We start from the raw sequence: 27,752 nt of genomic DNA, 5'->3' as shown, positions 1-27,752 counted from the left end.
ATCACTAAGAGAATCACTGCTATCTGTTGGCTCAATGGAATCTTTTTCGTTTTGTGCAACTTTACAAAGGAACCTATCTAATGACTTGGAATGAAGCAAAGCATTCCTAAGCTTACTCTTGTACGAAAAAGCAAAGGACTGTCCATAGGTGCTTTGAAGTGACCAAAAATACAGTAGTGTCCGCTGTGGGCACGTTCCAATGTTCCGAAACATCACTGATTTCTGCCTGAGACCGAGCATCCGAACATGGGAGATGATCACCCACAATCCTGCAGTGAAAAAGAGAGAGAGAGAGAGAGAGAGAGAGAGAGAGAGAGAGAACCATTGGCTCAGTTGTGATCATGTGATGTTCAGCGTCACATACTACTTGACTGCAAGACATCACTTGTTTATCAAGTTAAAATGTATTAGAAATGTTTGCTCATCCTGTGGAACACTCAGAGAACAAGTTACCCGCAATCCAAGGCTCTGCTGTAGTTGGGATCATTATAGAGTTTGTGGCCTTTTCAGATGGGTTTCTTTCAACTACTAATTTGCCTTTAGGGTTCTGCCATGTGTTTTCATGGCTTGACAGCTTCTTTCTTTTTAGCACTGAATAGTATTCTTTCGTCTGATGTAACACAGTTTATTTATCCATTTACTTACTGTAGGACATCTTGATTACTTCTGAATCTCGGCAGTTACGAATAAAGCTGATATAAACACACTTATGTGCGGGCTTTCGAGTGCATCTTGTCAATTTCTTGTTAAAATACATCAAACTTACAGAAAAGCATACAAATCATAGGCTACACAGTGAACTCATCCATTTAACCTGTACACAGATCAAGAAACAGAACATGACCAGCAATGCCACAAGCTCACTTGTGACACATTCTAAGAGTAACCTCTATCCTGACTTACAACACCAGAAATTAGTTGTGCTGATTTTTGATATTTATACAAATGGAATCATACTGTATGTTCTCTTCTATGTCTGACACTTTTTTCAATTAAAAAATGCATTAATTGCATGAATTACCACAATTACTAATGTGGTAATTACCACTATTACTATTATATGAATAGTAACTCATATAATTACTGGTAATTGCCCTTGACGGGCATTAGGTGTTTTTCCTACCAGTTTTTGGCTATCATGGAGTGCTGTGAATATTTTCGCACTTATCTGTTGAGGACCGTATCTTTGTATTTCTGTTGGCTACTTACTTGCGAGCAGACGGATGTATGTATGTTCGGCTTCCGTGGATTTTGCTGAGTAATTTTCCAAAGTGGTTGTACCAGCTTACATTTGGCGCTGCTGGTGGTAGAGGGTAGTTTCTTACGCAGTAAAGAAAATATGGAACTATAAAAGAGAAAAAGACACAGATGCATTTGAAATATATAAAAAATGAAAAACTTTAGGAGGACAAAAGATACCATAAACAAACATCAGATTAGAAAAATATTGGCAAGACAGAAGACAACAAGGATTAACATATATACTACAAACCGCTCCTATAAATTGGCAAGAAAAAGACAAACAACCAAAAATTATGCAAAGACTATATGAATAGAAACTCACAGAAGATCAACTGCAAACATGGGAAAATGTGCTCAAAATCATGAGCAGTCAGAGAAATGCAAAAATGCGATTTTTAAAAAGTAACACGTATATCACTTTATGCCCATAAATTTGCAAAAATTAAAAAGAAGGCGAAGTAATGGCAAAACGTTGATAATTGCCAAAGCTGGGTTGTGAGTATTTGGGGGTTCACTATATTGTTCTATTTTTTTCGAGATGTTTGAAAATGCCCGTAATAAAAAGACGTAAAAAGCCTAAACAAATTAAAAAAAGAAGGCTAAGCCTATTACTGCCAGGGACCTGGGAACAAGCATACTCTCACATGGGGCTGGTGGAAATGGAAATCTTTCGGACTTTTGTGAATGCAATCTGAAAACTATTTAGAATAAAAAATGCAGGGGCGCCTCGGTGGTTCAGTCTGTTGAGCATCTGACTTCAGCTCAGGTCACAATCTCTCATGATTCGTGGGTTCGAGCCCCACATGGGGCTCTGTGCTGACAGCTCAGAGCCTGGAGCCTGCTTTGGATTGTGTCTCCCTCTCTCTCTGCCCCTCCCCCACTCTCTCTCTCTCTCTCTCTCAATGTTTAACAAACATTAAAAAAATAAAAAAGTAAATAAAAGAATAAAAAATGCATGACCGCCTTGGCCTGGAAAACCCTCTCTGGGGGATCTTCCCCATGGAAATAAAATATTTTTTTTAAGTTTATTTATTCCGAGAAAGAGACAGAGAATGAACAGGGGAGAGGCAGAGAAAGAGAGGGGGACAGAGGATCTGAAGTGGGTTCAATGCTCACAGCAGAGAGCCGGATGTGGGGCTTTAACTCATGAACTGTAAGATCATGATCTGAGCCAAAGTCAGACGCTTAACTGACTGAGCCACCCAGGCGCCCCCAAGATAAAATATTTTGTATTAAAAAACACATCGAGACATATATCTTAAAAGGCTTATAATGGTAAAAGTGTAAGGATGTTTACTGCAGCATTGTGCTCTGTGCAAGCAAGTAGAAACAAAGCACGGACCCTCCAACTGAGAAACGGCTGACCTAATTATAGAACATCCAACCATTAGGGTGATATGCAGCCACTAAAAATAATAGAGTATATTTGTTAATTTGGAAAGACTTTTATGTTATATTAAGAATAGCAAGATACAGAAAACAGCATTATAGGAACCTATTTCTGTAAAACCGTGTGTGTGTCTGTGTGTGTGTATGTAAATTATTTTATACAAGCATGGACAGAATTACAGAATGCAATATATTGGTTTGTTGACAAAGATTCTATGATAGGCTGAAGCATGTATATCTGTATATTATACTAACCAATGGGTAAAAGTGGCAAAAAGGAAAAAATTTAAAAGCTTCTCCCCCCAAATCGTTTGTCTATTCTATTTATGAAAAAGTCAATGTATATATGTGAGGTGTGTATGCATTCATGTGCATATAAGTCATTGCCCAAGCAAAGTAGCTGTTTATATACTATGCAGAGCAGTGTTAATCCCCATATGTCCATATGCTGTCAGTTCAGCCTGTAATATCTCAGCAAAATAGAAGTCCTCCCCTCATCCCCTGAGTATAAAAATAATCACTGGTAACAATATACATGGCTTCTTGCTTCGCATATATGATCTTACTTAATCCGTTGACCAACTGGCAAGGAGAGTTTTATTGTTCCCATTCTATAGATGAGCAAAGTTTCAGAGAAGTTAAGGTATTTGCCCGAGTTTACAAAGCTAGTAAGTGAAGAGGCAGTGATTGAAACCTATGTAGCTCTGAGTCCCAGAACGTAACCTCTGTGTTGTACTTTCCTCTATGTTTCCCTTGATGTGTTTTTCAGGGGGTTCACCTTGTCTGGATAAAGGAGTCACGGGGACAGCCGCGCCTGTTATGGTCTGGGCAGAAGCAGGCCTCATTGCTCATCGCCCAGCTAGCTCCCAGGCAGACCACACTAGGGTTTGAGGTCAAAGCCCCCGCTGGGATTCCTCTGCCCAAATTTGGTTCCCCTATTTCCCCTGGGAAACTTGTGGCCCCAGATCTCCTCTGGGGACTCACTCATGCTCAGATAGCGTGCTCGGTTATTTCTCTGTCTTCTCCCACCCTGGCACGAGAAACCCGTGGCTTACAGCGGAGAGAGAGAGAGGCGAGTAAGCTCCCAGAACCGGATTTGGGAGGAACATTTCCCGAGTCCTGTCGGAGCCTTCCGTCTTTGCCTCACGAGAGGCCTCTATCGGTAGCACTTCAAACTGCAGGTTTGTGATTCCATTTGTATGACCTGCAAAGAGGCACAGTAATCCGTGCTGTTGAAGTCAGGGGATTGGCTACTCACCAAGGGAGCGGAGGAAAAGAGGCTAGTGACAGCGAGGAACCTCGAGGTCTGCTTGAGGGGATCTGGTTATGTTGTGTTTCTCACTGTGGGTGCTGATTGTAGGGCATTTCTTTCTTTCTTTTCTTTTTTTTTAATTTTTAATGTTTATATTTGAGAGGGGGAGACAGAGAGAGGCAGAGAGAGGGGGAGACACAGAATCCGAAGCAGGCTCCAGGCCCCAAGCTGTGAGCACAGAGCCCAACGCGGGGCTTGAACTCACGAACTGCTAGATCATGACATGAGCCAAAGTCCCACACTTAACCTACTGAGCCACCCAGGCACTTCTGTAGAACGCTTCTTCATGTATTTTTCATCGGTGTGCTGGAGTGGTTCACGAGAGCCCATTGTTACATTTCCCAGAATTTTGTGAGCGCCAGTTCATCACGACCATCGTCAAAAATTGAATTACATAAACCCACAATTAAATACATTACATTTAAGGCAGATGTAATAAAGACTCACAACTCATCATTAGGAAGTGACTTTAATCACTTCTCTCCGCTCTTGCGATGATTCACATCCATGGTCTCTGCACGATCCAAGTCCGATCTAATGGTTGCTCCTGCACCCTGGGTGACATGACATCAGCAGCTTGAAATCGGTCGTAGTGGCAGAATTTACACCATGGGAGCCAGCAGATGCTGCAAAGTGGGGCTTGATTTATCGTGTTGTTGATTGCCTAGCTTGAAGAAAGTGAAGGGAATGCTAATAATGCAGATTACATTTAAAAGTGCTTTGTGTCTGGGAATGCTATAAAAGAAGTCAGGGAGACATTCTTCCAGTCTTGGAAACCTGTGATCTGGTTTGGCAAAGACAGTGTTCACATCATGGAAGAATGAGTGAAGTTCCAAAATACGTCTTTACTGTGTTATTTTTCACTTCCCTGTTGTTAATGTAAATTAAAAATATCAACCAATGTGCACTTCAGAACCGCATTTGGAAAGCTGGTTGTCAAAAGTTTACCAGGACCCGGCTGGTTATATTTCTGTAAAAGGTTAAAAACAAGCAGAGAAGTCGACCTACGGATCTGTGTGCCTTTATGGTAAAAGAGTGAGGTCTCACATATAGTAGTTTGGTTTCATTTTCTTCATAAAATATAAGAACATTGGAAAAGAAAAGTTAATTTCCCCCCAAACCAAACCTAGATGGAAACCATGGGCTCACCCATCTTGGAAGCCTTTGGAAACGACTGTGAAGAGGCACCTGTCAGGGCCTTACCTGAGTGTGGGCTTCTCTTAGAGCTCACTGGTAAGTAGTTCTTGGACCACGTCCACGATAGTTCTTATAGTTAAGTGTTCATGTCCACTGGATGGATGGCAAGAGGCTTGGTTTTAAGTGTTTCCGTTACCGTGAGAAAGGATGAAGGGGAATGCCGGCCTGTAGGGGAGTCCAAGACCCCTTTCCACCCACATCTTTCCCGTGAAAAGGTTTTGAAGTTCCAGCTTTGGCCTCATCACTTTGCCTTTGTTTTTTTCTCATTGGTGGCTTTGAATGGTTCTTCTGGTCTCCGTTGAGGCGGGTGTAGTGGTAAAAAGATCTGGAGCTGCTTGCTGGTGTGTACGTGTGTGTGTGTATGCATGTGAGTGTGTATATGGGTGTGTATGTGTTTGAGTGTGTTTAAGTGTGTGCGCACGTGTGAGTGTGTGGTATATGCATGCATGTATGTGTATGTATGGGTAGTGTGTGTGTGTGTGTGTGTGTGTGTGTGTATGTGTGTGTGTGCACGTGTGTGGTTTAGAAGAGTTTGTTTTTAGATGGATTCAAGTCATTTGCCTCTGGAGTCATCCTTCCTCATCATTAAAATCCGGAGCTTGAGGGGCGCCTGGGTGGCGCAGTCGGTTAAGCGCCCGACTTCATCCAGGTCACGATCTCGCGGTCCGTGAGTTCCAGCCCCGCATCGGGCTCTGGGCTGACGGCTCGGAGCCTGGAGCCTGCTTCCGATTCTGTGTCTCCCTCTCTCTCTGCCCCTCCCCCATTCATGCTCTGTCTCTCTCTGTCCCAAAAATAAATAAATGTTGAAAAAAAAAAAATTTAAAATCCGGAGCTTGAGGGTCGCCTGTGTGGCTCGGTCAGTTAAGTGACCCACTCTTGGTTTCTGCTCAGGTCTTGATCTCACAGTTCGTGAGTTCGAGTCCTGCATTGGGCTCTGTACTGACAGCGTGGAGCCTGCTTGGGGTTCTCTCTCCCTCTCTCTCTGCCCCTCCCCCGCTCGCTCACGCGCACGCTCTCTCTCTCAAAATAAATAAATAAATAAACGTAAAAAAAAAAAAAAGGAAAAAGAAAATCCTGAGCACGAATGTAAGGGTGGCTATAAAACCTACTTACAGCAGGAGGCAGCAGAGTGCAGCAGTTAAATATGTGGCATTGTACTGGCTTCAACCAATCTTTCCCATTCGCTTGTGATTACACGCCTCTCTCAGCCAGAAAGTTTTTGAACACTCACCCTCAACTGTATGTAGAACTATTGATAAATTACATACATAATTCCCGTCCTGAATAATAGATATATTTGTTAAAAACTATAACAAATTGAAATTAAAAATTGAGGAGATAGTGGGGCACCTGGGTGGCTCAGTTGGTCAAGCGTCTGAATCTGGCTCAGATCATGATCTCGCAGTTTGTGGGTTTGCACCCCACCTTGGGTTCTCTGCTGTCAGTGCAGAGCCTGCTTGGGACCCTTTGTGTCCCTCTCTCTCTCCCTCTTCCCCACTTGTGCTCTCTCTCTCCTTCTCTCTCAAAACTAAATAACATTAAAAAAAACAAAACAAAACTGAGGAGGGGCATCTGGATGGCTCAGTCGGTTAAGCGCCTAATTTCGGGAGATCAGGTTATGATCTCCCAGGTTTGTGGGTTCCAGCCCCGTGTTGGGCTCTGTGCTGACAGCTCAGAGCCTGGAGCCTGCTTTATCTTTTTTTTTTTTTTTTTAATTTTTTTTTCAACGTTTATTTATTTTTCTTGGGACAGAGAGAGACAGAGCATGAACGGGGGAGGGGCAGAGAGAGAGGGAGACACAGAATCGGAAACAGGCTCCAGGCTCTGAGCCATCAGCCCAGAGCCTGACGTGGGGCTCGAACTCATGGACCGCGAGATCGTGACCTGGCTGAAGTCGGACGCTCAACCGACTGCGCCACCCAGGCGCCCCTGGAGACTGCTTTAGATTCTGTGTCTCCCTCTCTCTCTCTCTCTGCCCCTCCCCTGCTCATGCTCTGTCTCTCAAAAATAAAGGTTAAAAAATCATTTAAAAAATAGAGGAAATGGTGACATTAACTTTAAAAAATGCGTTGTTGAGGTGTGATCAACCATGAACTGCACATATTAAAAAAGTACACAATTTAATACATTTTGACATGCATTTACGCCTATAAAACCATCATGCAATCAAGATAGTGAACATATCCAGCATGCACAAAAGCTTCCTAGTACCCCTTTGTAATTGCTTCTTCCCACACTTCCTGCCCCACCCCCACCCCCACCAACCACCGAACTGCTTTCTGTCACTATAGATTAGCTTGCATTTTGTGGAGTTTTATGAAAGTGGCATCAGATGAGATGTACCTTTTTGGGGGGAGGGGAGTCTGGCTCCTTTTACTCAGCATAATTATTTTGATATGATATCCATAGATAGTCATGGATGAAAAGCATTAGGGTTGACATATACTTTTAAAATCAGATTTTGTTAATAAAATGCTTTCTACTCTCAGACTGCGAAGCTTTGGCTTTATATTCTGGATGTTAGACTTTATTTTCTTTTACACTGAACTAAACAATTATTATAATTCAATTTTTGAATAGGGAATAAATTCACATGGTCCAAAACCTAACCAGATGAGGGGTGCCTGGCTGGCTCAGTTGGTGGAGTGTGTGACTCTGGATCCTGGAGTTATGAGTTCAAGCTCCACATTGCGTGTAGAGATTACTTGAAAAGAGTAAATAAAAGGAGGAGACAAGTGGCAGAACAGCATGGAAGTTTTCTGCATCTCGCATCCATGGAATACAGCCAGATCAACACTAAACCATCCTGCACACCTAGAAAACTGATCTGAGGATTAACACAACAATCTGCACAACCTGAACCACAGAACTCAGCAGGTACGCAGTGCTGTAAGATGAACTGGGGGAGAGAGAAGCCTCAGAAAACAGGGAGCTGGTTTAACATGCAAAGAGAGGATGGAGATGGAGGGTGGGGGGAGAGTGTGGGAAAAGCACCCCCACCCAAAGCAGCTGGAGAGAAAGTAGAAAAGTGGAAAAAGCTGCAGGGACTGAACTAAAAAGGGAGAAAGGAGAAAGGAGAGGGTTTAAGTTCCATTAAGACTCTATAAACAGGGGAGTGCAGAGTCTGAAACTCCTCAGATCGATACCTGGTGGTGCTCTGGTGGGAAGGGTGAATCCCCAGGGGCAGAGTAGAGTCCGGGGGTCTTTGGGCCACATGGGGAGAAGTGGTTCCCCTGCTGAGAGGACACCTGGTAGAGGCTGTGTGGATCCCCCAAAGGCAAGGCCCCAGCAGACCCTGGAGAACAACCACATTCGCTGGTGCTGGAACAAGGATGTTGAGGACGAAGCCTGGTGCCAGACGCGTGTTGTGATTTTCCATAATTCCTAAACCGCTGCTGCTACACGATTGCATGAACTTTCTCTGGGGCGGGCTGGCACCCGGCCACAGTCTCTGGGCCTTGGCAGCAGCATGCCTTCTTGTAAACGTTCCTGGGTGCAGCTGGCACCTGGCCATTGCTTGGTGAGACCCTCCACAGAGGGGCAGAACGGGTCAGGCCACAGTTCCTCAGAAGTGAGGGGTCGGGAAACACAGCTGCATCTGAGATAAAACTCAGGAGGGAGATTCTCCCTGGGGCTTGGTCACAGACAGTATAAAAGCGGGGAGTGGGAAGCCGAAAACAAAGGACAGGTGTGCGATTGCTGATCGGGGAGAACAGAGTTCTGATACTGGAGACTGGGTGGCTGGGTGACGCCATTTTCACCGCTCCCGCGCATGCGCATATGCACCTACAGGTGCTCCAACCATCCACCCCAGTAAGCTAAGCAGTGCCATCTAGGGGAGAACAGAGCCATTACACTAAGCCCTGCCAACTGGGCCAACCTCGCTCTTCAGGAACACAAGTCTCTCCGCCTGCTTAGTTTATGGACTGTAGAGCACTTCACAGTTTGACTTCTAGGGAAAACGAAGTAATTTCAATCGTATTTCACTCTGTTTGCTGGTCCATCTATTAAATTTTCTTTTTTTTCCTTTTTCTCTTTTTCATTTCTTTTTCTTGAATACAGAAAGAAAAAATATTTTTACTTTCAATTTTTATTCAAAATATTTTTCTTTAATTTTTTTCTACTATATTTTTTATGCATGTGTAAATTTTTTTCAAATCCTATTTTGCTTCCATCATTTCATTTTATTCTATTTCAGTGTATTCATTTACTCAAATTTTCAAACAATTTCCTTTTTTTTCTTCTTTCCCCTTTTTTCTCTAATCTATCAAGCCCCTTTCAACACCCAGACCAAAACACATCTAGGATCTAGCATCATTTATTCGATTTTTGTGTGTGTGTTTGTTTTTAATTTTTAAATTTTAATATATTTTTTAATTTTAATTTTTTTAGCTCATTAATTCCTTTTCTCACTTAAAAATGATGAAATTAAGGAATTCATCCAAAAGGAAGAGCAGGAAGAAACGACAGCCAGGGACTTGACCAACACAGATACAAGCAATATGTCTACACCAGAATTTAGAATCATGATAATAAGAATACAGTTGTAGTCAAAAATAGATTAGAATCCCTTCCTGCAGAGATAAAAGAAACAAAAGCTAGTCAGGATGAAATACAAAATGTTATAATGGAGCTACAATCTCAAATGGATGCCATGGCAGCTAGGATGGGTGAGGCAGAGCAGAGAATCAATGATACAGAGGACAAACTTACAGAGAATAATGAAGCAGAAAAAATAGGGAGACTAAGGCAAAAGAGCACAATTTAAGAATTAGAGAAATCAGTGACTCATTAAAAAGGAACAGCATCAGAATCATAGGGGTCCCAGAAGATGAAGAGAGAGAAAAAGGGGTAGAGGGCTATGTGAGCAAATCATAGCGGAGAACTTTCCTAACCTGGGGAAAGACACAGACATCAAAATCCAGGAAGCACAGAGGACCCCCATTAGATTCAGCAAAAGCCGACCATCAACAAGGCATATCATAGTCAAATTCACAAAATACTCAGACAAGGCAAGAATCATGAAAGCAGTGAGGGAAAAAAAGTCCTTAACCAACAAGGGAAGACAGATCAGGTTTGCAGCAGACCTCTTCACAGAAACTTGGCAGGCCAGAAAGGAGTGGCAGGATATATTCAATGTGCTGAATGCAGCCAAGAATTCTTTATCCAGCAAGGCTGTCACTCAAAAGAGAAGGAGACATAAAAAGTTTCCCAGACAAACAAAAATGAAAGGAGTTTGTGACCACTAAACCAGTCTTGCAAGAAATTTTAAGGGGGACTCTCTGAGGGAAGAAAAGATGAAAAAAAACAAATAAAGACCTAAAGCAACAAAGACTAGGAAGGCCCAGAGAACACCACCAGAAACTCCAAGTCTACAAGCAACATAATGGCAATAAATTCATATCTTTCAGTACTCCCTTGAAATGTCAATGGACTCAATGCTCCAATCAAAAGACATAGGGCAACAGAATGATAAGAAAACAAGGTCCATCTATGTGTTGTTTATAAGAGACCCACTTTAGATCTAAAGACACCTTCAGTTTGAAAGGAAGGGGATGGAGAACCATCTATTGGGCTACTGGTCAACAAAAGAAAGCTGGTATAGCCATAATTATATCAGACAATCTAGACTTTATTTATTTATTTATTTTTTTAAAGTTTATTTATTTATTTATTTATTTATTTATTTATTGGGACAGAGAGAGACAGAGCATGAACGGGGGAGGGGCAGAGAGAGAGGGAGACACAGAATCGGAAACAGGCTCCAGGCTCTGAGCCATCAGCCCAGAGCCTGATGCGGGGCTCGAACTCCCGGACCGTGAGATCGTGACCTGGCTGAAGTCGGACGCTTAGCCGACTGCGCCACCCAGGCGCCCCAGACAATCTAGACTTTAAAATAAAGACTGTATCAAGAGATGCAGAAGGGCATTGTATCATAATCAAGGGGTGTATCCACCAAGAAGACCTAACAACTATAAACATTTATGCGCCAAATGTGAGAGCACCCAAATATATAAGTTGATTAATCACAACATAAAGAAACTCACTGATAATAATACCAGAATAGTGGGGGACTTCAACTTACAGCAATGGACAGATCATCCAATCAGAAAATCAACAAGAAAACAATGGCTTTGAATGACACACTGGACCAGATGGACTTAACAGATCATCCAAAAGCAGCAGAATATATATTCTTCTCCAATGCACATGGAACGTTCTGCAGAATAGACCACATACTGGGACACAAATCAGCCCTCAACAAGTACAAAAAGATCGAGATCATACTGTGCATATTTTCAGACTACAATGCTATGAAACTTGAAAGCAGCCACAAGAAAAAATTTGGAAAAGTAACAGAGACTAAAGAACATCCTACTAAAGAATGAATGGGCTAACCAAGCAGTTAAAGAGGAAGTTAAACAGTACATGGAAACCAATGAAAATGATAACACCACAACCCAAAACCTCTGGGACACAGCAAAGGCGGTCATAAGAGGAAAGTATATGGCAATCCAGGCCTTCCTAAAGAAGGAAGAGAGATTTCAGATACACAACCTAACCTTACACCTTAAAGAGCTGGAAAAAGAACAGTAAATAAAACCCCAAACCAGCAGAAGACAGGAAATAATAAAGATTAGAGTAGAAATTAATGCTATTGAAACAACAACAACAACAAAAACCCCAGGAGAACAGATCAACGAAACCAGAAGCTGGTTCTTTGAAAGAATTAACAAATGATAAGCCACTAGCCAGTTGGATCAAAAAGAAAAAGGAAAGGACCCAAATAAATAAAATCAAGAATGAAACAGGAGAGATCGCAACCAACACACTAGAAACAAAAACAATAATAAGAGAGTATTATGAGCAAATATATGCCAATAAAATGGGCAATCTGGAAGAAATGGACAAATTCCTAGAAACATACACACTACCAAAACTGAAGCAGGAAGAAATAGAAAATTTGAACAGACCCATAACCAGTATAGAAATCAAATTAGTAACTAAAAAACTCCCAAAAAACAAGAGTCCAGGGCCAGATGGCTTTCCAGGGTAATTCTACCAAACATTTAAAGAAGAGTTAACACCTATTCTCTTGAAGCTGTTCCAAAACATAGAAATGGAAGGAAAACTTCCAAACTCTTTTTATGAAGCCAGCATTACCTTGATTCCAAAACCAGACATTGACCCCACTAAAAAGGAGAACTACAGACCAATTTCCCTGATGAACATGGATGCAAAAATCCTCAATAAGATATTAGCCAACCGGATCCAACAATACATTAAAAAAAATATTCACTACAACCAAGTGGGATTTATACCTGGGATGCAGGGCTGGTTCAATATCTGAGAAACAATTAACGTGATTCATCATATCAGTAAAAGAAAGGACAAGAGCCATATAATCCTCTCAATAGATGCAGAGAAAGCATTTGACAAAATACAGCATCCTTTCTTGATAAAAACCCTCAAGAAAGTACGGATAGAAGGATGACACCTCTAGATCATAAAAGCCATATTTGAAAGACCCAATTCTAATATCATCCTTAGTGGGAAAAACTGAGAGCTTTCCCCCTAAGGTCAGGAACAAGACAGGGGTATCCACTCTCGCCACTGTTATTCAACATAGTATTGGAAGTCTTAGCCTCAGCAATCAGACAACACAAAGAAATAAAAGGCATCCAAATTGGCCAGGAGGAGGTCAAACTTTCACTCTTTGCATTTGACATGATACTCTATATGGAAAACCCAAAAGATTCCACCAAAAAAACCTGCTAGAACTGATTCATGAATTCAGCAAAGTCGCAGGATATGAAATCAATGCACAGAAATCGGTTGCATTCCTATACACCAACAATGAAGCAACAGAAAGAAATCAAGGAATCGATCCCATTTACAGTTGCACCAAAAACCATAAAATACCTAGGAAGACATCTAACCGAAGAGGTGAAAAATCTATACACTGAAAACTATAGAAAGCTTATGAAAGAAATTGAAGAAGACATAAAAAAAATGGAAAAAGATTCCATGCTCCTGGATAGGAAGACCAAATATTGTTAAAATGTCAATACTACCCAAAACAATCTACATATTCAATGCAATCCCTATCAAAATAGCAGCAAAATTCTTCACAGAGCTAAAACAAACAATCCTACAATTTGTATGGAACCAGAAAAGACCCCGAATAGCTAAAGTAATCTTGAAAAAGAAAACCAAAGCAGGAGGCATCGCAATCCCGGACTTCAAGCTGTACTACAAAGCTGTAATCATCAGGACAGTATGGTACTGGCACAAGAACAGATGCTCAGATCAATGGAACAGAATAGAGAACCCAGAAATGGACCCACAAACAGATGGCCAACTAATCTTTGACAAAGCAGGAAAGAATCTCTAGTGGAATAAAGACAGTCTCTTCAGCAAGTGGTGCTGGGAAAACTGGATGGCGACATGCAGAAATGAACCTGGACCAGTTTCTTACACTAGACACCAAAATAAACTCAACATGGATGAAAGACCTAAATGTAAGACAGGAAGCCATCAAAATCCTAGAGGAGAAAGCAGGCAAAAACCTCTTTGGTCTTGGCCACAGAAACTTCTTACTGAACATGTCTGAGCATCCAGATGGCCAACAGACACATGAAAAAATGCTTGACATCACTCATCATCTGGGAAATACAAATCAAATCCACAATGGGATACCACCTCACACCTGTCACAATGGTTAACACAAACAATTCAGGCAACAACAGATGTTGGCAAGGTTGCAGAGAAAGTGGATCTCTTTTGCACTGCTATTGAGAACGCAAACTGGTGCAGCCACTCTGGAAAAACAGTATGGAGGTTTCTCAAAAAATTAAAAATAGAACTACTTTACGACCCAGCAATGGCACTACTAGGCATTTATCCATGGGATACAGGTGTGCTGTTTCGAAAGGACACACGCATCCAATGTTTATAGCAGCACTATCAACAATAGTCCAAGTATGGAAAGAGACCAAATGTCCATTGATGGATGAATGGATAAAGAAGATGTGGTATATATATACAATGGAGTATTGCTTGGCAATCAAAAAGAAAGAAATGTTGCCATTTGGAACTATGTGAATGGAACTAGAGGGTATTATGCTATGTGAAATTAGTCAGAGAAAGACAAACATCATATGACTTCATTCATATGAGGAATTTAAGACACAGAATAGATCAACATAAGGGAAGGGAAGCAAAAATAATATAAAAACAGGGAGGAGACAAAACATAAGAGGCTCATAAATATAGAGGACAAACAGAGGGTTGCTGGAGAGGTTGTGGGGGGTGGTGGGGTAAATGGGTAAGGGGCATTAAGGAATCTACTCCTGAAATCATTGTGTACTATATGCTAACTAACTTGAATGTAAATTTAAAAACAAAAATAAATAAGTAAAAAAGAGTCAATAAAATTAGGGGCGCCTGAGTGGCTCAGTTGGTTAAGAGTCTAACTCTTGGTTTCAGCTCAGGTTATGATCTCGTCGTCCATGGGTTTGAGCCCTGTGTCAGGCTCCATGCTGACAGTGTGGGGTCTGCTTGGGGTTCTTTCTCCCTCTCTCTCTCTGCCACTCACCTGCTTGTGTTTTCTTTCTCTCTCAAAATAAATAAATAAACTTTAAAAATAAATAAATAAACACACTATTTAAAAAAAAAAAAAAACAAACCTAACCAGATGAAAAAGTATAAAGTGAAATTTCCCTTTCACCTGCTGTGACCCACCCACCCAAGTTGTACTGTGCCCTCCCACCTTCCAGGCAACTACTTCTATTGGTTTCTTAGGTATCTTCAAGGTGTATTTATGCAAATATGAATACATATCTGTACATAATTTTTTGTGTTCTCTCAACTTATTACAGAAAAGATAGCATGTTTTTTCACACTGATACACACTGTGCTGTGCTTTACTTTTTTCATTTGATATATCTTGGCGACCTGTCCATATCACTTTGTAGGAAGTGTTCCTTTTTTTAATTTTAAAATTTTTTTTTTATAGCTTCACTGTGTTTCATGGCTTGGTACTTTATTTAACCCGATGGACACTTGGGTGGTTTCCAGGGTTTTGCTGGAAAAAAACGCTGCATCAAATAACCTTACCTCCATGCCATTTTACAAGCGCCCAAGTGTCTCTGTAACATGAATTCTTAGGAGATGAACTGCTGGGCCAGGGTATACACATTTATAATGTTGATAGATGGTGCCCGTGTGACCTCTGCAGGGGTTAGGCCAATTAACACACCCTCTCGTAATGGATGAGTATGCCTATTTCTCTACAGTCTCCACAGTGTTTACCCAACTTTTGGATTTTTTCCAATCTCAAAAATAAAAAATGGTATCTGCGTGTAGTTTTAAGTGGCATTTGTCTTCATAAGACTACAGTTCAATTGGATGCTTAGTTTTTAAAAGTCTTGCTTAATTGTGAGGATTTCATAACATCATTACCTAGTATCTCAAGGCCTGAAACATGCAAACCGCCTGGCTTATGTAGTTTTCTTGAGCTTTCCGTGAGAACAGAGATGTTTACAAGTGTTTAGATTTTGACCCACTGCTTGTATCAGACCTGTGTTTTAACTGTTTTGACTCCAATGACATACCCAGAAATGAGGAAAACTAATAGTTTGAATTCTGTTGTCAGGAGATGAGGTAGAGCATCCGTCAAAGGGTGTACAGTGATTTTTCTTTCATGATCTCATTATCTGACATAAGTTATTCAGTTAGATGTATTGGTTACCATGCAAGTTTGTAGATACAAAGCCACATATACCGTGTTTCGTGGTTAATGGATAACTTTCCCTGCACTTGCTTGTTGAATTACATATTGACTTAAGAACTCAATTTCTTGCCTACAAGTGATCTATTGTCCTGGATGAGAGTGTCTGTTTGCCTTAACTCTTACCATGTAAGAATTACACGGTAGGATGAGACAGTATGCTAAATTCTTTGCTTCATGCCTTCCAGTGCCAAGGGAGGAATTGCTAGTTTATCTGCATGAGGCCAAGTGGCCATGTATGTCTGCTGTGGCCTCTTCTGATTTAGGGAGAGCAAAGTTGGCGTGAAAAATGCTTTGGGGATGCATGCCTCACCTGTAATTCCTACTTTGGAATAGTTCTTAGAGTCCCCGCAAAAGGTGTGGACCTAGGAAGTCATGTTTGCCTCAAAGTGACCAAGACTCCTTGGCCTCAGAGTGGACCAGGCATGGATGCCTGACCCCAGCGACGTCAATAGATCTATTCACCTTAAAATCTGAATTGATGGAAGGAGAGTTCGGGAAGCCCTGGAACTATGAGATACCGTGAGATCCAGGCCAGAGCTGGTGCCGTGGAACACACAGTCAACGGCAAGTCTAAATTAGGGAGCAGACAGGCACCGGGAGCCTTTTAGAGGATGCTCACCTTCAGAAGGAGACAGGAATACCCAGAAAGAGAAAAGCAGAGGTGGAGGATGGTCTGCCCCCAGAGGGAGCCAGGTAGCTGCCTACTCTCTGTTTCCATGAGATTCCTCTGATCCTGACACTAATACTCCTTTTCTTTACTTATTTAATGCCATTCCACAAATCCTGAGCACTTGGATTATAAATATATGGGCCGCTTATACATTGGTGATGGAAGCATAAAATCATACACAGAAGTGCAGGGAATACAGTCTACTGAAACACAGGCTGTATCTCCTCGGGTTAAATATTCACATGTTCTGTGACCGAGTGGTTTCACTCTTTCTGCACCGGGAAAAACTCCTACCCAGGAAAAACTCCTGAACAACGGACAGAGTGGTTCTTATCAGCATTGCTTTCCAGACCCGAAATCCGGATGCCCCTCGGGGGGAGAGCGGATGAATCAACTGTGCTATAATCACACCGTGAGTACCGACAGCAGCCCACACCATGAATTTCAAGGACCTGCCACGACACGCCCGAACGTCAGTGGCGTGACATGAAGTGAAAAAGCACAAGGCTGGGACCGTGTTTGTTTCGTTCTCGGCTCTGACCCTCTCGTCCGGGACTGGCCTGCGCAGTAACTATTGCTCACGTGAACCAGTAGGAGGAACAGAGCTTGTGTGGGGGAATTGTTGATTAAACCCCGGAGACACAGTGGCCTCTTCTCCCTGCCCTCTCATTGGCCCCACCCACTTGTTCCTTTCCTTCCTGCTGCTCACCTCCTTCCTCCCCACCTCCCCATAGGAGATGACCCAGCACTAGTTTTTAGATTTGCTGTAATTTTTCACTGACTCTAGACCCTTGAACTCTGATTTAAATAGCCTGAGGTTGGGCCCCTGGCATCTGGCATTAAAAAAAATACCAGGTGATTCCAATGTGTGGCCAGGTCACACGTTTCCTTTCCTGGGGGTGTCGCTGTGTTGTTGTTTGTTTGTTTTTATATGAGCATGTGTTGAAACCTCAGCAAATGAGAACTAAGGGGAAGTCTGCTGGGAAAGGCTTCTGAGACAGATTCCTTTCTCTTACAAGGCACCCCCATGTATATATACATATATGTGTCTAAGCAACTCTGGGTGATTCATGTGAAGGAGGGGGCAACACTGGTTGCCACTAGGGATGATTGCAGGACAGGGGCTATCCGGAGAAGCCTCATTATTGTCCAGGAATGCCAGTGTTGCCCCAGTTGCCTCCAACCCTTGGGGTGCCCGAAGACTATGGGGTTCAGTGGAGAGACGGGGAGAATGGCCTCAGCCTAGCTCCGAGCCACACCTCCCGGCTGGGTTCCATACAGCCTGAGCTCAGAGGTGCAGGAAGTTGCCCCCGCTCTGGCGACACCACGTCCTGTATCTGCCTGTCGACTGAAGACATCATCTACCCTCTCCATTGTCTCTCTCTCTCCTCCAGTCATACCTCCCCCTTGCCCTGCTCACTTCTCTGTTCCATAAGTTTCCTGTCTTAGCCCCGTTCCCCGGAGGCAGAACCAGAGACAGGGATTCCTGTTTGTGTGATTCGTTAAGAAAGTGAGGGAAGCAGAATAGGGCAGAGAATAAAAGTCAAGACAAGACTATGGTCTCAGCTGGGGCGCCTGGGCAGCTCAGTAGGTTAAGTGTCCGACTTTGACTCAGGTCATGATCTTGTGGTCGGTGTGTTCGAGTCCTGTGTAGGGCTCTGTGCTGACAGCTCAGAGCCTGGAGCCTGCTTTGAATTCTGTGTCTCCCTCTCTCTGCCCCTCCCCTGCTCGTGTTCTGTCTCTCTCTCTCAAAAATAAACATTAAAAAAAAAAAAAAAAAAGGAGAATGTGGTCTCAGCTGAAGGCCAGCTTCTTTCTGATCCTACAAAAAAAAAAAAAAAAAAAAAGCAGCTCTGGAGCACAAATTCAGCACAAAGCAAATTCCACCTTGAGGCAAAGGGGTGGTGGGGCTGTGTGCCAATGGCTGAACTTGGCCTCTGGAGTGTGTGTGTGTATAACCTCTCAGGAGGCATGGGTTTTTTCTGAGTAAGGGCAGTTTTCAGGAAAGGGGGCATCATGAGTTATGAGCTGGTACTCACAGCAGCTGGGGACAGGTTAAGGTTAAGGCCATCTGAGTAGGACACAAAGAGAAATCTGTGTGGCTCTCCCTTCACAGATGCAAAAAGGCAGATAGGGAGGGGTGTGTGTGTGAGCGTGTGTGTGAAATTGAGAGAGACAGAGAGACAGAGAGACAGAATCCTTTCCCAGTCTGAGAGGCTGAGGGGAAGGACATTCTCTTAAATTCTTTTTTTTTTTTAAGTTTATTTATTTTGAGACAGAGAGCGAGAGAGCAGTAAGAGCGAGGGAAGGGCAGAGAGAGAGGGAGAAGGAGAATCCCGAGAAGGTTCCTCACTGTCAGCACACACAGTCCGACAAGGGGATCGATTTCACAAACAGTGAGACCATGACCTGAGCTGAAGTCTAGAGCCTGACACTTAATCAACTGAGCCACCCAGGTACTCCAATTCTTTTTTTTTAATAGCAACTTTACTGGGGTATTAATTCACATACTACATAATCTATCCATGTGAAGTATACTATTGAGTGTTTTTTAGTTTATTCAGAGTTGTGAGACCATCACTGCCATCAGTTTTAAAACTTTTCATCACTCACCCCAACAAGATGTCCTCTACTCTCTATCGGTCACTCCCCATCTCCCACTAGCCTCTCCCCCTTGGACAGCCCAGCCCCCCCCCCCCCCCATGGAACCACCAATCTACTTTCTCTATGGATTTGCCTATTCTTTTTTTTTTTTTTTTAATTTTTTTTTTCAACGTTTATTTATTTTTGGGACAGAGAGAGACAGAGCATGAACGGGGGAGGGGCAGAGAGAGAGGGAGACACAGAATCGGAAACAGGCTCCAGGCTCTGAGCCATCAGCCCAGAGCCTGACGCGGGGCTCGAACTCACGGACCGCGAGATCGTGACCTGGCTGAAGTCGGACGCTTAACCGACTGCGCCACCCAGGCGCCCCTGGATTTGCCTATTCTTAATGTTACATATAAATGGAATCATACAGCATGTGGTCCTTTGCGTTTAGCTTTTCTCACTTAGCTTGTTTCCAACGTTCATCCATGTTATAGCATGTACTGATACTTCCTTTCTTTTCATTGCTGAGTTGTAAACCATTGTGTGGATACACCATGTTTTATCCGCTCATCAGCTGTTTCCCTCTTTTGGTTTTCTGTGAATATAGATTTTCATTTCTATATACCCAAGAGAGACACTGCTGTCTCAGCCACATTACTCTTACACCATCCTGTAATGACTCCTGATGTCAAGCTCTCCAGAATTGTACTACGTCATACCCCTTCCCAAACTCGATTCTTTAGCCTTCTCGCCCGAAAACCAGTGTGGCTTTAGTTCTGAGATTCCCTCCCCAGATGGACAAACTTGTCCCAAGGGTCTGCCAGAATGATGGCTTGGTACTGGTGAGTTAAAGCCAGTTCTTCCCATTGCCATCCATTAGCTTCAAGATCCTCCAGACAATACGCCCCACTGGGTTCTTGTTTATGCTAGTCATTGTGCCCAATTCTCCTTTTCCTGGAGAGCTCTGAAGAGAAAGCATATTGGTCTTTTAGTGAAGCAGATCTGTGGAGAATGCAGAATTATAATCTAGAGCGGATTAGCAAACAATGGCCTTGTGGGTCAAACCCAGACAGCTGCCGGTTTCTGTATGGCCCACAAGCTAAGAATAGTTTTCACATTTTTGGTTTTGTTTTTTGTTTTATTAAAAAAATTTTAATGTTTATGTATTTTTGAGAGAGACAGTATGAGCAGGGGAGGTGCAGGGGAGAGAGAGGGAGACAGAGGCTCCAAAGCAGGCTCTGCGCTGACAGCAGAGAGCCTGATGTGGGGCTCAAACTCACAAACCACGAGATCATGCCCTGAACTGGAGTCAGATGTCCAAGGGACTGAGCCACCCAGGTGCCTGGTTTTCACATTTTTAGATGGCTGGAAAGAAAAGAATAATGCTTTGTGCCCCAAGGAAATTATATGAGTTTCAAATTTTAGCGTCCATAAGTGAAGTTTTATTAGAACACAGACAGGTCTAGGGTGCCTGGTTGGCTCAGTCAGTTAAGTGTCTGACTTCAGTGCAGGTCACGATCTTGAGGTTCATGAGTTCAAGCCTCACATCAGACCCTGTGCTGACAGCTCAGAGCCTGGAGCCTGCTTCAGATTCTGTGTCTCCCTCCCAATCTCTCTCTGCCCCTCCCCTGCTAATGCTCTGTCTCTCTCTCAAAAATGAATAAACATTAAAAAAAAATTTTTTTTTTAAAGAACACAGGTCTATTTGCTCAAGTAAAGTCTATGGCTGCTTTTGCCCTACAATTCTGCAGATGAAATTCTCCCCAGAGCATCTCTCCTTTAATTTAATTTTTTTAAGATTTTATTTTTTAAGTAATCTCTATACCCAACGTGGGGCTCAAACTCACAACCCCAAGATCAAGAGTCACATGCTCCACCAACTGAGCCAGCCGGGCACCCCACCATCTCCCCTTTAAGTGCTCCCCCTCAAAAGATGTTGCCAGGTATATGGTGAAGTTGATTTAAACTCTACTCATGTGCACGAAGCACAAACGGGTCCTAGCATATAGTGTTTTCCTCTAGGCTTGTGATGATAGTGTGTGGATGGGAGTTGTTAATTACTCTCTGGCCTAACTTACCTTAGGGGAGCGCTGACTCAGAGATTAAGGCTGGAGAAGCTCTTTCCAAGATCAACATCCCACACTGGCCTGAGACGATTATTGCAGATCCCAAGGACTCTCAGCCCCTCCTGGGTTCAGGACCCAACCCGAACTACACTCACAGCCTCACTCACAGCTGTGGACAGGAGTGGTTGCTGGGCTTCATTAGGGAGCAGTGTGGTTTCCCGAATGCTTAAGTCCTTGGGGGACATCTGGAAGGGAATCAGGCCTTCCTTAGGCCAGTTGTTCAGTCCTTGGGGTATCTGAAAGAGAAGTAAGCACTTCTTAGATCAATATTTTCAAGGCTGAGCTGATCCAAGCCTCTGCACGGAGGCTTTGACTAGAGATTCACTATTTTTCCAGCTTCTCTCTCTCCAGGGTGGCTATGAACTTGAACCCTTATAATAAATGGCTTATATATTTTTTCCTCTTGGAAATTTGTGTAAATGTGTGGTTATGATGGGGGAAGATGGGATAATGATAGATTTAAACCTGGACACCTGTGGGGCCCATTCTTTTACAGCTGAGTTTCTCAACCTTTTGTTCATTACTGCCCTCACTTAAGGAGCATTTTTAGACTATTTTTCCTAATCGTGAAATTTTAATGCTATGAAATTTTAATACCACAGATACACTATATATCTATTTATGCACTATATGTACATTTGTGTTTTATACATAAAAAGAATAGGATTTTTTGCCCCTTTGGGGGGATATGTGCCCTGCCGAGGACACATGATTTACAAATAGTTCATAACCACCCCCCTGGCAGCCTCCATTGTGTAAAAGCGGGAAGCAGGCAGTCTAGCAGGTGCTTTTAGGAGTGTGAGCTTATCATGTACACTGTGTTTCACAAAGTGCTTGGCTCATGGTGAGTACTAGAAAAAAGAGAGCCTTTGTTGTTGTTACCATGATTATTACATTAAGCTTGGTCACGGTGATGTTTGTAACCTCCTCACTGGACTGTGGATTCCCATGGTGTTTGAGGGCTGGCCGAGGTCCAAGGCCTTCCAGCCTGGAACTTCTACCAGGGGCACCACGGGATACATGAGGACGTGAACCAAGCCAGGTGGGGACTGTGCCCAGTGGACAGGCTGAGATGCCCCAATTACACATGGGACCTGTGCTCCAGGTACAGCCAAGGTAAGGGCTGTACCCTTACCTTGTGGCTTCTTAAACTTCTGATTTCTCAGAAGCTGGGAACTGGATTTCTGGTTAAATCTCCTGATTTTTAAGCAGTGACTCCATTAAGCATCAACAACTACGCTGTGTTGACAGAACAGAAGAGGTGCAACGCAGTCACACTGGCTTGTCCAGGGTTAACCGCATAGCTGAGGCCCCCATCCAGTCCTTCCACATCCAGTGATCTTCCCACTCAAACCAGCTCCCCTCATCCGCTCACGACCCTTCCCACTCCACTCTTCTTCGGGGGTCCTTCAACGTCTCTTCTGCCCGGCCCTCCTGCCCAGGGAAGGGGCCCCTAGCTGGGACTGGGACAAATGGGTCCAGCTCCCCTCCCCACCGCTCGGCCCCCTTCCCAGAAGGACGTGGATTCTGTCTGTGGATGATAAGGTCGGGACCCCCAGCCTTACTCACCGGGAGCCGTGAGTGGGGGCCCTGCCCGGGGGACTCGCGTCGCGTGTCCCGCGGCGTGAGAACGCAGAGCTGGCCTGGCGGGCGTGGGGCAGGCGGGGCCCTGGCGACCTCACCACCTCGGGATGAAACGCCCCGTTGTTCGCGCCGCCCCTCTGACCCCGCCACCCCGGGCATTGTTTTCTGTTCGCCCGGGTCGCGGGTGGGAGGCGAGGCACGCGGGGGTTCCCGAGCCTGGCTCCGCGCCAGGCCTGCGCCCTTCGGCCCTGGGGCCACGGGGGCGGCCGCGCCCGGGAGCGGGAGGCTAGCACGCGGGGTCGGGCGGCTCAGCAGGCGCAGCCATGGGCTCCCTCGGCTCCCACGCCGCGCGCATCCCCGACGCGGACAGCATCCGGCGGGAGACCGGCTGTGAGCGGGGCGCGGGGCTCCGACCCGGGGATGCGGGGGGTCCGGGGAGATGGGGCGGGCCCGGAGGGCGCCCGGGATCGCAGGCGCGGGCTCCCGGGGCTCCCGGGGTCCAGGTCTGGGGCGCGTCCGGGCCCCGGGCTTGGCGGCCAGGTGTCCTCGAGTCCGGCAGGGGTGTGGGGGGCGGGGCGGAGAGGGGAACAGGAGGGAGGCGGCTGGCGTCGGCTCCTCGGGTCTCCGGCGGGAGCGCGGGGACACGGCTCCGGGCGTCGTCACGCCCCCTGCAGCCCGGCCGCGCGGCCCCGGGTCCCCGGCGAGCGTCCCCTCCGGCGAATCCCGGTTCCCCGCCCACGGCCCAGGGCCGCCCGGGGAGGGTCCAGTGGCGGGTCCCGAGCGCCCGCGGCCGCGTCACCCGCCTTCCGTCCCGCAGTCTCGCAGGCCAGTCTGCTCCGCCTCTACCACCGGTTTCGGGCACTGGACAGGAACAAGAAGGGCTACCTGAGGTGAGGGGGCGCTGGCCTTAGGACCCGCCACGTCTGCCTCTCTGAGCCCCTTCCTGTCTTTAACCCTCCGTCTACCCCTCCGACTTTGACTCGACAGCCGCATGGATCTGCAGCAGATTGGGGCTCTGGCCGTGAACCCCCTGGGAGAACGCATTATAGACAGCTTCTTCCCTGATGGGTGAGGCGTCGCTGGGGGTGCGGAGATGGAGGGAAAAACTTGGTGTGTGTGTTGGGGGGGGGCACTAACGGAGACAGAGGGAGGGCCAAAGCGACCACTGCATCTCCCCCACCCCAGGAATCTGCGTCTGGATTTCCCAGGCTTTGTCAGAGTCCTGGCTCATTTTCGCCCCATCGATGATGAGGACCCAGGAATTCGAGACCCCAAGGAACCTGAACCCCTCAACAGCAGAATGAACAAACTTCGCTGTGAGTTTGTGGGGACCCACCTCTCCCCAAGTGAGACCCTAGGTATACCTCACCGGTGAGAGGCCCCAGGCACCTCCCTCTCTTAGCGGGCCTATGGAGGACCTCCCCTCCTCCTCTAGGGTGACCTGCTGGAAGACAACCAGGGGAAGACCCACCTACCTTTTCCCTCCTCCGTTCTCTTCCAGTCGCATTTCAGCTCTATGACCTGGACCGGGACGGAAAGATCTCCCGGCACGAGATGCTACAGGTTGGAAGGACGCTAGGACCAGAGATGTGATGTGGGGAGCGTGGGTGGTCGAAGGGAAAGGTTGTGGGGGTGGGGGTGGGGGCGGTGCAGATGACTGGCCCATGGTGGTCACAGATGACTGGGGTATTGAGTGAGAAACAGGGATTGGGTGAGGTCTATGGAAATGGGATGGGGAATAGTTGGGTATGATGTTGGAAATAGATCAGTGGTTCTTTTTAAAAGTTTATTTATTTATTTTGAGAGAGAGAGAGAGAGAGCCCGCATGCACAAGTGTGATTGGAGTAGGGGCAGAAAGAGAGAAAAGAGAGAGTCCCAAGCAGGCTTCGCACTGTCAGAGCAGAGCTCAAGGCAGGGCTTGATCTCACCAACCACGAGATCATGACTTGAGCCCAGACTAAGAGTCCGTGGCTTAACCCCAACTGAGCCACCCAGACGACCCAATAGATCAGTGGTTCTTGAATGGGGGCGATCTTGCCTTTTGAGTGACCTTGGCAATATCTAGAGATAGTTTTGGTTGTCACACCTGGGGGCAGGGCAGCACTACTGCCATCTAGTGGGTAGAAGTCAAAAATGCTGCTAAACATCTTTCAATACACAGGATAGCCCCCATTTCCCCCCACAGCAAGGAGTTAACTGGCCCCAAATGTCAACAGTGCTGAGATTCAGAAACTCTGGAATAGATGTTGTGAGGGGGGTGGGTGGGTAGAACGGGGAATAGTGGGAGGTTGTGGTGGGGGATGGGAGGAGGTTGGGTTCTAAGGCTTGGGGTTGGGTGAGGAGTTTGGGTACACTATTGAGGTGAGTGTGGGATAGTGAGGGACAGGTCGGGGTTTGAGTGGAGAAGCAGTAGGGGAAATTACTGGGGAAGATGGTAGGGAGTGAAGAAATGGATGAGGGGAAGATTACAAAATTGGTAGTAACATTTGGGATGATGCGGGCAAGGTTTGAGGGATGGAGCTGACTCCTCTCGTGCCCTCCGCACCTCCCAGGTCCTCCGGCTGATGGTTGGGGTGCAGGTGACAGAAGAGCAGTTGGAGAGCATCGCTGATCGCACGGTGCAGGAAGCGGATGAAGACGGAGATGGGGCTGTGTCCTTCCTGGAGTTCACCAAGGTCACAATGCCCTCAGGCCTGGGGAGTGGATGTCAGGAGTCCCTGGGACAGATGCACATGGGAAAGGCAGTTAGAAGGAGGTGGGCAGGGGCGCCTGGGTGGCGCAGTCGGTTAAGCGTCCGACTTCAGCTCAGGTCACGATCTCACGGTCCGTGAGTTCGAGCCCCGCGTCGGGCCGCGTCGGGCTCTGGGCTGATGGCTCAGAGCCTGGAGCCTGCTTCCGATTCTGTGTCTTCCTCTCTCTCTGCCCCTCCCCCGTTCATGCTCTGTCTCTCTCTGTCTCAAAAATGAATAAAACATTAAAAAAAAAAATTAAAAAAAAAAAGAAGGAGGTGGGCAGAAGGAGAGGGGTAGCCAAGGAAGGGTGTAGCTTTGGGGATGGGAGAGGAGGTTGAAAGCCTAGAGGACTGGGCTCTTGACCACCACCCATCCCCCCCACTCCCCCCACAGTCCTTGGAGAAGATGGACATCGAACAGAAAATGAGCATACGGATCCTGAAGTGACCCCCTTTGTGCCTTTGGCTGCCTTACACAGACCAGTTCAGCCCGGGATTTGTCTTCAGCCCCTGCAGAGGCAGGGCCCCAATAAACTGTATTCTTGTGTCTAAGCTAAACTCTCTTTGGGGCCAAGGAAGGCAAGCTGGAAGCGTGTGTACCGAATAAAGTCGAGCTCATTTGATGTCAGATTTGTGAATCAGCCAGTGATCTTGTGGTTGCAAGCCACTGAAAACCCAATTTAACGTGAGTTAAGTAAAAAAGGGATTTTATGGACTCACGTAATTAAAAGGTTTGAAAGTATCTTCAGAATACTGGAAAAGTCTGGAGGTGTCTTCAGGCACAGTTAGTGTCAAAGGGCTTCTGTCATGCTATCAGGACTCAGTTATTAATTTTTCAATCAGCTTTCGTGTTGGCTTTATTCTCAGGGGCCTCTTTCCTCATGGGGGAGGATGGCCACCAGCAGCTCCAGGCTCCCATCCTACTAGCCTAGTAATCCAGTGGGAAGGGATTTCCTTTTTCAGTAATTCTAAGCGGAGTGTCATTGGCCTATGTGCATTCTTGTCCCTAATGCCAGGGAAATGGAGTGCTCGAATTGGCCTGGCCTGTGTCATGGGCTAACTGCTAAAGCCAGAAAATAAAGCCTGTAGACTCAGGGTGAGGTAAGGAGTAGTTGCTTAAAGGAAAATGAAGTGTCATGATCAGAAGAAGGGGGGATGATGCCAGTCAGGCAAAACAAGAGATGTCCATTACTGTTAGGTTGACCCAATGGAGGGATTCTTGAAGTCTAATTTTTAAATGGGTTTTCACTGATTCCGTGGGTGCATGCCAGTGTGTTGGTGGCAGGCAGGTGGGGGAAGAGATGGTGTAAATGTAATGAACTACACATACCTTCCTGGGGTGTGAAATTATGCAGATTTGGAGAAGAATTCCATTTTTTCATGACAAGTTCCAATACTGATATATCACAGAATAGAGTATAAAAATTACATAAAACTGTGAGATTCTGGGGTGCCTGGGTGGCTCAGTTGGTTGAGCATACCAGTCCTGATTTTGACTCAGGTCATGATCCCAGGGTCATGGGATGGAGCCCTGCACTGGGCTCCATGCTGAGCATGGAGTCAACTTAAGATTCTCTTTCTTCCCATATGCTCCTCTCTCCTGCTCTCTCTCTCTCTAAAAAAACAAAAACAAAAACAAAAACAAAAAAACCACCTGTGAGATTCTATGCTATAGCAAAGCACTCTGGCTGTACCTATAGGAGATGCTATTGGTGCCCTGCCCATATCTCCTTCCAGGGCTGTGCTGGACTTGTCTTGTATCAACACATGAGAGTCAACCATGCGTATGGCTTCCAACTCTGCTTTCAGTAACATCACATTGGTAGCTTGAATTGGCTGTAGTGGGGATATTTACAGCATGGACATTGGCAAATGCAACAGGTCAGTGCTTTTCTGCTGAGGAGAGCCCACTGTTAAACATTTATCAGCACACCACCTGCTCGGCTTTCACCATTACGGAACATATTAGTGGCTTCTATTTTTACATCAGCTTTATTGAATTGTACTTGGTGTACAAAAAACTGCACAAAATTAATGTATACAATTTGATGAATTTGGACATAGGTATACACTCAAATTACTATCACCACAATCAAGATAATAAACATCCATCATCT

At 45.3% G+C, this 27,752-nt stretch overlaps 1 protein-coding gene and 1 long non-coding RNA gene across 4 annotated transcripts; one reads left to right on the top strand and one right to left on the bottom strand.

Moving 5' to 3' along the window:
• Positions 1-1,219: 1,219 nt before the first annotated feature.
• Positions 1,220-22,999, bottom strand: LOC123589167. Of its 2 annotated transcripts, none has more exons than XR_006708202.1 (3): positions 22,890-22,999; positions 21,273-21,556; positions 1,220-1,345 (listed from the first exon to the last, which is right to left on the bottom strand). It is a non-coding gene; the product is annotated as an uncharacterized LOC123589167 (long non-coding RNA). The 2 variants fall into 2 exon arrangements; XR_006708203.1 differs by lacking the exon at positions 1,220-1,345 and adding an exon at positions 19,592-20,196.
• Positions 23,000-23,092: 93 nt separating this feature from the next.
• Positions 23,093-26,263, top strand: CHP2 (calcineurin like EF-hand protein 2). Of its 2 annotated transcripts, none has more exons than XM_045460856.1 (7): positions 23,093-23,294; positions 23,722-23,794; positions 23,892-23,972; positions 24,090-24,220; positions 24,406-24,467; positions 25,457-25,579; positions 26,030-26,263. In XM_045460856.1, exons 1-7 carry the CDS (start codon positions 23,228-23,230, stop codon positions 26,081-26,083), a joined length of 591 nt encoding a protein of 196 aa, XP_045316812.1. In that variant the 5' UTR covers positions 23,093-23,227; the 3' UTR covers positions 26,084-26,263. The 2 variants fall into 2 exon arrangements, with proteins under 2 accessions (XP_045316812.1, XP_045316811.1); XM_045460855.1 differs by lacking the exon at positions 26,030-26,263 and adding an exon at positions 25,912-26,013 and having other exon boundaries at positions 25,457-25,659.
• The last annotated feature ends 1,489 nt before the right edge of the window (positions 26,264-27,752 follow it).

The sequence above is a fragment of the Leopardus geoffroyi genome, chromosome E3 (assembly GCF_018350155.1).
Source record: "Leopardus geoffroyi isolate Oge1 chromosome E3, O.geoffroyi_Oge1_pat1.0, whole genome shotgun sequence".
In the NCBI taxonomy this organism is placed as follows: domain Eukaryota; kingdom Metazoa; phylum Chordata; class Mammalia; order Carnivora; family Felidae; genus Leopardus; species Leopardus geoffroyi.
The sequence above is the reverse complement of the archived record's forward strand: the minus strand, read 5'-3'. Positions and strand labels throughout refer to the sequence as shown.